The 10,889-nt window shown below is 33.2% G+C and overlaps 1 protein-coding gene across 1 annotated transcript in view; it reads left to right on the top strand.

The window, feature by feature from the left end:
* The first annotated feature begins 671 nt into the window (after window positions 1-671).
* The window catches only part of LOC134270888 (metabotropic glutamate receptor 4-like), a 47,768-nt gene continuing 37,550 nt past the window's right edge, over window positions 672-10,889 (top strand). The window contains exon 1 of the mRNA XM_062753136.1: window positions 672-1,332. Within this exon, the coding sequence (XP_062609120.1) occupies window positions 844-1,332 (489 nt within the window). The 5' untranslated portion in view covers window positions 672-843. The remainder of the gene's footprint in view (window positions 1,333-10,889) is intronic.

Genomic DNA, 10,889 nt, shown 5'->3' with positions numbered 1-10,889 from the left:
AACAAACTCAACAAAATGATTCAAATGCTCCCTTCCCCCCAATAGATATCAAATTAAGGAAAATTGAACCGGTTGTTTCATACCCCCCCCCCACACACACAAATTCCAATGGTCCCAAAAACTTTAAAAATCAGAAGATGACCTTGACCTTTATAGAACATAGAGAATGAAGACTTCCTGATATACAATGTACGTGAACACAAATTACTTTGCACTTAATAAAAGAATGTTAGACATCATAAAGGCATGTTAAAATATAAACCTCAATTTTATAGAATTTTTCTTACATGCTATATTGTGAAACACATGTGTTACTTTTTTCCTGTACTTTTCAAATGAGTTAAAATAGAATTCATTGGTGTTTTGTATTATCTTAAATACTAATGAATGTACCGGAAAATGTTTATTTTAATTAAGATGTCCTATTTACAGTAAATTATCAGTTTTTAACCTCTAGTAAAGGTGAGAACACAGATGGTATTTACTTTCTGACAGGTATTAATGTAGTATTGGTTTTTCTGTTAGTTTTAAGGCAATTATCAACAGACTTCTTCTTGTTTCTACTGACATGAATTACATGTCTTTCTACAATTTATAAAAGAATGTAAACAAACTTAAATTTCAAATCGATGTTAAAATTTCTTTCCTAGAATTTCAAGCACAGAAGGCAGTCTCATTAGATAGCCCGGCGTATCGACAAGGCGCATGCTCCCCACTTCAGCATGACTTAAATCAATGCTCTTCAAAAAGTATCGGATAATCCGTGCTTTGGCTCACGGATAACGTTACAGATGTGATTGCCAATCTGACAGAACACGCTTCAAACCAACATTCCAGGACAGTATGCAGAAATTACTCAAGTTCTTTGCTTGGATAATATTGTTTTTATACTTAACTCTTCAATTTGCCAAGGCCTCAATCAAGGACAAAAATAAAATTCAACTCGACGGGAATATGATTTTTGGAGGACTTTTCCCAATGCATGAAAAAGGACAGAGTGGTAAAGACTGTGGGACTATAAAAAAAGAAAAGGGAATACAAAGACTGGAAGCCATGTTGTTTGCAATTGACAAAATTAACGCAGATGAAAACTTATTACCAGGAATCACAATTGGGACTCATATTCTGGACACGTGTAGTTCGGACACTCATGCTCTTGAGCAATGTATGGACTTTATAAAAGCTCAACTGACCAGCATTGATATGACTGATTACCAGTGTGACAACGGAAGAAATCCTGTGTACACCCCTATTAAGCCTGTGGTTGGGGTCATCGGGGCTGCGGCCAGTACTGTTTCTATCATGGTAGCCAATATTCTCAGGCTCTTCCAGGTGAGTGAAATGAACTTTTTAAAGATTTTTTTGTTTCAGACTGTTTTTTTTACCTAACAATCCTGACTCTTTTCGTGTAAAAATTAAATGTTTCGACCTTTTTATCAGGATATTACATTTCAAAACACGTATCGGTCTTTTTAACAGATGGTAGTATCACTTTACCTAACACACGATCCTGGTTCTAACGAGTGATGCGCCTTCATAGGTTAACTTCATTCATGTAAAATGTCAAGTTTACATATGTGTATATTTTTACAGTCTACAGTTTAATTTGGTCTAGTGATTTAATAACAAAAGAGCTGACAAGGCACCATAGAAACTTACTATTTGAAGATCAAAGAAACTATATAATATGAGGTAAAAATACTCTGAAGCAAAGAGTGGTTGCCCAAACGTTTTTCTTTTTGTTTGTTTTTGTTTTTGTTTTTTTTTAATTTACCTTTATCGGAAGTCTTTTGTGTGAGACACTAGAATTAAACAGAAAACCACAAAAATAAATGAAAAATGACATTTAAATTAGGCGTATCAAATTTGCACAGCAGGTTTCAGTCAATTTGTCAGAATATTTCAACACTAAGTATGAAGAAAAACACGCTTCTTTAACGTTATCTGAAGGTGTGTACACAAGACGTAACGAGGTTAAAGTAGAAGAGCCTCAGATGTATTTTGCATTACATGCATAAAACATTGTAAGAATTCTGCCAGTTTTATGATGAAAATTTCAACATGTGTAGAAAATTCATACCACCGTTCATATTGCTTTCTGTATTAATTAGTGAAACAAGTGCATACATACTTTACTGAAGATATATTAAAAAGATTTGTTTAAAAATAATCTTTAAATAATCAGTGTAGAAGTCTTTTCATCCTGTTTAGGATAGGTTTCACGAGTTGGATAAATGTAAACTGATAAAATTCTGATTATGAGTTGAAGGTTTTTTTCTAATAGAAATATTAAAAACGTTGACAAAGCAAATATATACAGAGATACAATAGAAAAGACGTCTTTGCCTGACAGTTTTCTGGGTAATTTCCCATTCAATACATCACGTGATGATCAATGATGCATCAGCAAATTTACATGCATGGAAAGCAGACATGAATGTTATTGTTGAAAAAAAGGTTTGGCGATTATTGTTAACAGATTTCTTTATTCCATTCAAAAAAGCGTTATATTAATTAAAATAGATGTCACAACTTATTACATTATGAGTAAAATGACCCTCTGGTGTAGAAGTATTGAAAAGTACGATACCTTTTGGTCATTATCTCACTTACAGTTATATGCAAGGGAATTGTATACAATGTACACATGGGCTCTCTTTATATTATTGCATTAGTTCGTTCATTACTCACGTCAACTTTTTTTAACAATCATTGGTGTACCTAAGTCCAATAATACTGAAGTAACTATGCTTGAAATACCTAGCGTTTTTCATCTAGATCTTATAATGATTTTAGTAATTTGAAGCGACATAGAAATACCGTATTGGAAAAATTGTTTGTTTGTTTGTTTGTTTTTTTAGTTGTTTAATGTTCCTTTCGAAAGTTTTCACCATTGTTGAGATACCGCATATTTAAGCAACTATTGAAATAACGCCAATTATTGAATTAATTATTACAGTAATGGGTAGTTGAGAAAACATTTCAAATCCAAAAGCAGATAACAACGTCTATTGAACCTATGTTAACTTATGAGAGAATTTTATAAAAAAAAAAAAAAGTCGTCATGATGCAATTGGTTGTGACAGCATTTTTAAGAGAAATCACAATTCCACACAGTATCTTAATAATGCATGCCTTTGAAATGGTTCTTAAAATAAACATTTAAATGCAACGTAGATTATGTCTGTTCAGAATAATAATTCAGAATAATTAAAATGATATAATTACTAAATTTCGGTACCTCTTCATGACTGCTGAGATATTATATTGCAAGTGATTACATCTGTTAAAATTTGGAATAGCTTTTCTATTTCTCTAAAGCAGGACACTTATACAGAGTGCTAGATATGTATTTTAATACATGTAATATTTAATAGAAAGCTACATTATTATTTTTTTTAAATTTCATTTCAGTGTAAAATTTAAATATTTTACAGATCTAATATTTTTTCAAGTGAAAATAAAAATTATGACAAATAGATACTAGACATTATAAAAATAGTATATAACGGTTGACAGTGGTAGATGGAAACTCTTTGTACAAACAAGGTGAGCATATTGGAGTACACTTGAAAGAAAGACAAATTTATTATGTCAATAGAAGTCGTTTCCAAGACGCAAAAACAGTTGTCTGGAACGTTTTTCCTTCTTGTTATATTGTGTTTATATATATGTTCCTGAAGTGAAATGTGTTAAATCAAATTTCATATTGTTAAATCCAATTATAATACAAATTTCGAAGCAAAGCAAGCACTGAAGTTTAAAAACAATGGAAGTGGAATAGATTGCCGGGAAGGGGTAAAAATCTTCTGTCGTCCGCACACCAAACCTTCAACCTATTCTTGAACATTTATAAAGTAACGGAAAGACACTTAGACAATTCAAATTGAAAAACGATGGTCAAATAAGAAGTATGAAAAACGGCAGTCAAGGACTTTCTGCGAGAAACTAAATGCATCCTGAAATGAATGTTGCATGCCCTTTATATGAAAACTTAAAGTTTTGTCCCCGTGTCACGGCAGGCTTTGACACGATAAAGAACCTTCACTACTATATGTCCCTGACAACCAAGAAAACGCCGAACTTTGAAGTTCTACGCCGGTATATTATAATGTTTCTATACACATATGGTTGGAAATTTGTCAAATTGGACGTAAGCAAAGTACAATCAATATTAAATAGTTATTTTAAACCCATTAATGAATTATTTTGATAATTATCCTTTCGAAACAGTAATGTGCATGTTCTTGGATCAAAATAAAAGTATACATTCATTGATACATTTTTATTTAAATATAAAATCTAAGTTAAACAGATGAAACAGAATACTATGATTTGATTTAAAACTGCGTTACAACAGATAGTAGTTGTATTTAAATGTTTACAAATATTTGTGGAGGATACTCTATTACAAATTCCATCACAAAACACCTTTTTTTTTGTTTTTTTTACAAAATATCTTCAAAAGGTTGAGGGGAACATAGAAAAGAAAATGTTGATAGAATTCCTAATTTGTAAACTTTGTCAAAATAGTAAAATTTGTGTTATATAAGGAAGATACATATACATGGAATTGACGGAAGGAAAGAGTGGTTAGGAAATAAATTTGAAAATAGATAGAAAAAAGGGAGTCTATACAAAAATAAATAGTTAAAAAAAATAGATAAGCCCTTAACAGAAACTCCAATATCTGACATAGATCTTAGAAAGAATTTATATGAGGAAGGAAATAAAGTCATAACTAGATATCAAGGCTTAAAAAGATATTCAAACACTTTAGAAAAAAAATCTAAGAAAAATGAAGAAAACGAATAGTATTTAGGATCAAAAAGTGTTTGAAACAATGCAAATCCAGAGCAAAGCAAACAAGGACCTCTAAAATCCTCTGAATTGGGAGATCCACCAAATGCTCCTCGTCATAATCGGACGAATGTACAAAATTCTATTCAACATTCGATTATTTATACTAATAATGTTGTTTTATCGACTAAGCCACAAAGTTTGCACATAGAATGTTATTCTGAAGATATCTAAGTTACCGCCCAACCTGAAATATGAAATTCTTATGAGTCCTTGCAATATCAGTTCAAGTCAAAGGTTGAAAATCGAAGTTTTTTATAGCATAATCAGAATATTCTTTCCGGCCGTTGAACCAGTTCCACCAATATTTGATATAGATAAATGAAGGGTACAGAACAATTCTGTTTAAATGGTCCCTACCACAGAAGATAAATGGGCGAGGCTTAACCCGTCTTAATTTGATATGTCTTACCTTTAAAAAGATGGAAATCAGTCAATAAGCACTTTTCAAATGCTTTTAAACATATGAGTCATGGAACCATGATGATGGGTTCAGAGTTTGAGCGGATGAACCTTTTGATCAGATGATCATAAAGTGCATTAAATGTTTGTCATCTCAGTCACTCAGGTGGCCTATTGCTATATGATTTTTTTCCGCCGTCCCGCATCGTGCGATGTGCGTTAACTTTTGAACATTTTCAGCGTCTTCTCTGAAACTGCTGAACCAATGCAAATCAATTTTGGTATATAAATGTAGCACCTACATGTATGTGTTAAAGGGAACAAAAACAAATTAAATTAATGACCCCTGCATTTCCCGGTGGGTGGGGGAGGGGGGGGGGGTTGAGTGTTGGGACTAAAATCATCAAAACTTATAAAATCTTCTTACTCCTCTACATCAGGCAAGTAAACTGTGGTATGATTATAATAAGCATTGAGGCCTCTTATAAAATTGAGAAATTTATGCCCAAGGGTCAGGGTTTCTAGTGCTGGAGTGGGGCTATATTGATTACTTAATGAAAGTGCATTATTTCTTTGCAAATCTTCTCTGTTCCTGTGTATTAAACAAACAAAATTTATGTATTTTTTATGATAAGGAAGGGTGTCTCTTCATTTTTTTTTTCATGATCCCAGGGAAAAAAGGTTCTGGTGTTACGGTCGGGCTCTATTGATTATATAGTAAAATGCATTAATTCTTAAAATAATCTTCTATGTTCTTGGTTTAAAGCAAACAAAATGAAAGCATATGAAAATGAAAGCATATTCATATTCAATTTTGTTTTCTAACCTGTGATTGGTAAAAATTTAAAAAGGAAAATAAATAGTTTATGTATAACCTGGTTTGGTATGGGACCACAGACCACCAGCTGAATCATCTGTACCCAAGCAATCCTCTTTTTTGAAGTTCTTGGGATTCATTGACAATTCCAGATTTAATAAATTTTCCTTTAACTTCAAACAGTAACTCGATCTTAATACATATGTATTACCAGCATGGCTGCTATGTATAAGTTTTAGCTCCCATCGCTCCCGTTACTAAGGTTGTATAAAAAAGCAACAAAATTCAACAACCACAGTTGTTTAAAAATTAAATTTAATTTAAAAGAATTCTAATTCATACCCAAATTATTCGAGTATAACCTGGTTTGGGTCAATTTACGCTTTTTTTAAAATCCCCTCTACGGACTATAAAGGGTAAAGTGACCGAACCAGGTAATACTTGAATAATTTGGGCAAGAATTAAAGTCAAAATTCCTTTATAATTAGTTAGGGTGAAATTTGTTGTGACATCGTCAGATTAACCAATGTGATGATGTTCCGAGGGCTATTTTGTTAATATTGTGAAAATACCTTATTTGTCATAAAATCATTTCCGCTCTTGGGTATCATAAAAAAAAAAAATCCGAAAAACCTTCGCATATTGAACAAGGATGCTTCATTTGAATTTTGTTTATTTCATGTCCCACGGATGAAGGACACTTGTGTAAGAGAAAGTTTCTATTGGTTATATAGTAAAAATGCATGAACTTGAAAAAAATCACTCTTTGATTTCGGATATTAGCGGAGAAATATATTCTATAAAAGTAATTCCCTTTGCTTTTCATTCTGATTATTATCAATGTTGAAAAATTTGAATTAAATGTTTATCAAAAATGGGTATTGTACGTTTCTTAAATATAATATTTAATTTTTAGCATTAAAGAGGAAGGTACAATTTTGGCTTAACTGATCAATAAACATTCATATGTTCGTAAAAAGTTATGAAGTGGGTTGTAACATGAGCCGAGTAGATGAATATGATTAATCATTGAGGAATATGGCATGAAGGAAGACCATTTCTGAACAAGAGGCCCATTGGCCTTATAGGTCACCTGAGCATTATGCAACAACTTCCAGTGATTGAATTTGATTCATGTTTGAAGCCAGATGCTATGGCATTCACAATTTTGAAAGGGGTACCATTGATCATCATAACTATACACTTAGCAGTTTGGTTACTTAATACCCATAGGCAAGGTAGGGGAATAAAAAATACATTTCAAGTAATCAGTAATATTCAACAATAATCAGTAGTGCCCCTACCACACATGAACCCCTGACCCTTAGGCCTAGATCCACACATTGCAACCATTTTTGAAAAGGCATCCTTCCTTTTCAAAAGTATTTGATTAAAACCAAGGAGCAGATTTCAAACAATTCATTCATTTTTATGGTACCCCTGACCCTGGGGCCTTGAAATTCATTATTCTGGAAGATTAGAGCCCTTGCTCATCATAACCATATAGGTAGTTCATCTGCTTAATATTCAGGAGCAGAGAAGAAAATTTTCCTAGAATTCATGTCTTTTCATAATATAACCAATAGATCCCAACTCCTAACACCAGAACCCCTGAACCTAGAACCATAACATTCAAAATTTTGAAAGAGGCATTCTTGCTCATCATAACTATGTTCTTAGTTAGTTTATTTAATACCTAGTGGCAGAGAAGAAAATTTTCAAAGAATTCTGACATGTATTTTCACTATATAATCAATAGAGCCCCGCCCTACTACCAGAACCCCTGACCCTGGGGCCATAAAATTCACAATTGTGGTAGAGGCACTCTTGCTCATCATAACTATGCACTTAGTTAGTTTATTTAATACCCAGAAGCAGAGAAGATTTTCAAAGAATTAATGTATTTTCACTACTACATAATCGATAGAGCCCCGCCCTAACACCAGAACCCCTGAACCTGGGGCCATAAAATTCACAATTTTGGTAGAGGCACTCTTGCTCATCATTACTATGCACTTCGTTAGTTTATTTGATACCCAGAAGCAGAGAAGAAGATTTTCCTAGAATTCATGTATTTTCATTATATAATCAATAGAGCCCCGCCCTGACACCGGAACACCTGACCCTGGGGCCATAAATTCAAAATTTTGGTAGAGGCACTCTTGTTCATTATAACTATGTACTTAGTTAGTTTATTTAATAACCAGGAGCAGAGAAGAAGATTTTCAAAGAATTCATGTATTTTCACTATATAATCAACAGAGCCCTGCCCTACTACCAGAACCCCTGACCCTGGGGCCATAAAATTCACAATTTTGGTAGAGGCACTCTTGCTCATCATAACTATGCACTTAGTTAGTTTATGTAATACCCAGAAGCTGAGAAGATTTTCAAAGAATTAATGTATTTTCACTATATAATCAATAGAGCCCCGCCCTAACACCAGAACCCCTGAACCTGGGGCCATAAAATTCACAATTTTGGTAGAGGCACTCTTGCTCATTATAATTATGCACTTAGTTAGTTTATTTGATACCCAGAAGCAGAGAAGAAGATTTTCAAAGAATTCATGTATTTTCACTATATAATCAATAGAGCCCCGCCCTGACACCGGAACACCTGACCCTGGGGCCATAAAATTCAAAATTTTGGTAGAGGCACTCTTGCTCATTATAACTATGTACTTAGTTAGTTTATTTAATAACCAGGAGCAGAGAAGAAGATTTTCAAAGAATTTGTGTATTTTCACTATATAATCAATAGAGCCCCGCCCTAACACCAGAACCACTGACCCTGGGGCCAAAAAATTCACAAATCTGGAAGAGGCACTCTTGCTCATCATAACTATGTACTTAGTTAGTTTATTTAATACTCAGAAGCAGAGAAGAAGATTTTCAAAGAATAAATGCATTTTCACTATATACTAACTTAGCCCCGCCCTAGCACTAGAACCCCTGATCCCATGGCTATGAATTTCACAATTTTGGTAGAGAACTCAATGCTGATTACAATCATGCAAACAGTTTGACTGCTTGATGTCCAGGAGTAAAGAAGAAGATTTTTAAAGATTGCATTAATTTTAGTGGTTTTGGCCCCACCCCTCAGGCCCCAGGGGGGCAGGGGTCATGAAATTCAAAATTTTTGTTCCCCTTTATCCATAGATACTTTGTGCCAAATTTGGTTGAAATCGGTTGAGTGGTTGCAGAGAAGAAGCTGAAAATGTTCAAATGTTAACGCACGACGGACGACGGACGACGACGGACAAAAACGGATAGCAATAGGTCACCTGAGTTTACTCAGGTGACCTAAAAATGACGTCAATTATTGGGTACTTTTCTACGTTTTATGTAGAAAAGCTTCTAAATGACTATTTCTGTGCTTATTTTCCTTTAGAAAATAGTGTCCACAGCCCTTGCCCATGCACTTCAAGATTTAATGTGTAAAATCCTTTGAATTATCACATATCTCAAAAGCTTTGTGGGTAAAACATGCGCTGTATGTTTTCTGAAAAAAAGCCACTGAAAATTGGTGTCTCCTGCAAATATGAAAAAGGAAATACGGAAAAATGCACAAGTTCATTACATAATTAGCATTTAGCAGGTCATATTGGAAAAACGATTTTTTTTACTGCATGAAATTTAAATATTTCAAAAGAAAGAATTTTTTTTACATCATTCTAACTTTTAGGTTTTTTGGTCTTTTGAGCATGCAATCTCTTCGCTATCTTCAATATTAAATATAGGAAAACATGTAAGATTTCATAATAGATAAACAAAATTATTATAAATTTGTTATATAATTCAAGATTTTTGCATCCCTAATATGAACACAAGACCGCGCCCTGTAATACAAACCCTGTATCAGCACCCTTTATCACACCCTTTATTTTATCTTTCCGGAACATCTCTACTTTTTATACGGAATAACTCGGAATTTTTTACTATCATATTCAATAAACATCTATTCTTCTGTATTCAATAATCATGATGTGAAAAAAGAATTAGATAGGTTACATGATCAGTACGTACTGGTCCCTGCTGACAAAGCAGGTAACAACATTGTCTTCGCTTGTAAGGCTCAGTATATAAATTGTATTTTAGAGGAACTTGGGTATCATTCTACAAATGGTAATCCAACTTATACTCATAGTTCCCTTTCTGAGGAAGAAGTTCTCCAAAATCATATGTCAGTTTTGAATTCTTTTAATATACCGAAGAACCAAAATGATTTTAAACTACCATAAAGATATATTGGATTCCGAAACTTCAGCAGAATATTATAAACAAAGATAAATTGCGGGTTCCAATAAATGTTCAACCAAGCCTCTTTCTTTACTCCTCACTAAGATATTGACAGTTGCGAAGAAAAAACTTCAAGAGTACTTATATGCAACAATATATTCAAGAATGGGTGTTAATGAGATGTGGATACTCAAAAATTCCAAAGGACTATTGGACAATTTAAAATCACAAGATTTTACCAAAATCAGCAGCTTAAGAACTTACAAACTCTCAGCTTTAACACAACAATTCCCCACGGTAAATTAAAGTCCGAGCTTTTTGATATCATTTACAGCTTTTTTAAAATAAAAATGGAACTCGTTAATTTTCTTACTTGGACATGAGTCATTTGCAAAATTATTGTGTTCAAACATACTCTGATTGCACACACAAGTACTCTGAAGTTAACAGCAAAAAGATGCTTGAGTTTTTGATTGACAATATCTATGTGGTATTTGGAGACGATGTCTTCTTATAAATTATTGGAATCCCATGGGTACCAATTGCACTCCGTTGCTGGCATACCTGTT

The sequence above is a fragment of the Saccostrea cucullata genome, unplaced genomic scaffold (genome assembly GCF_032062105.1).
Source record: "Saccostrea cucullata isolate Sc308-1 unplaced genomic scaffold, CSIRO_AGI_Scuc_v1 ctg1003, whole genome shotgun sequence".
NCBI lineage: Eukaryota > Metazoa > Mollusca > Bivalvia > Ostreida > Ostreidae > Saccostrea > Saccostrea cuccullata.
This window is presented reverse-complemented; position numbering and strand designations above follow the sequence as displayed.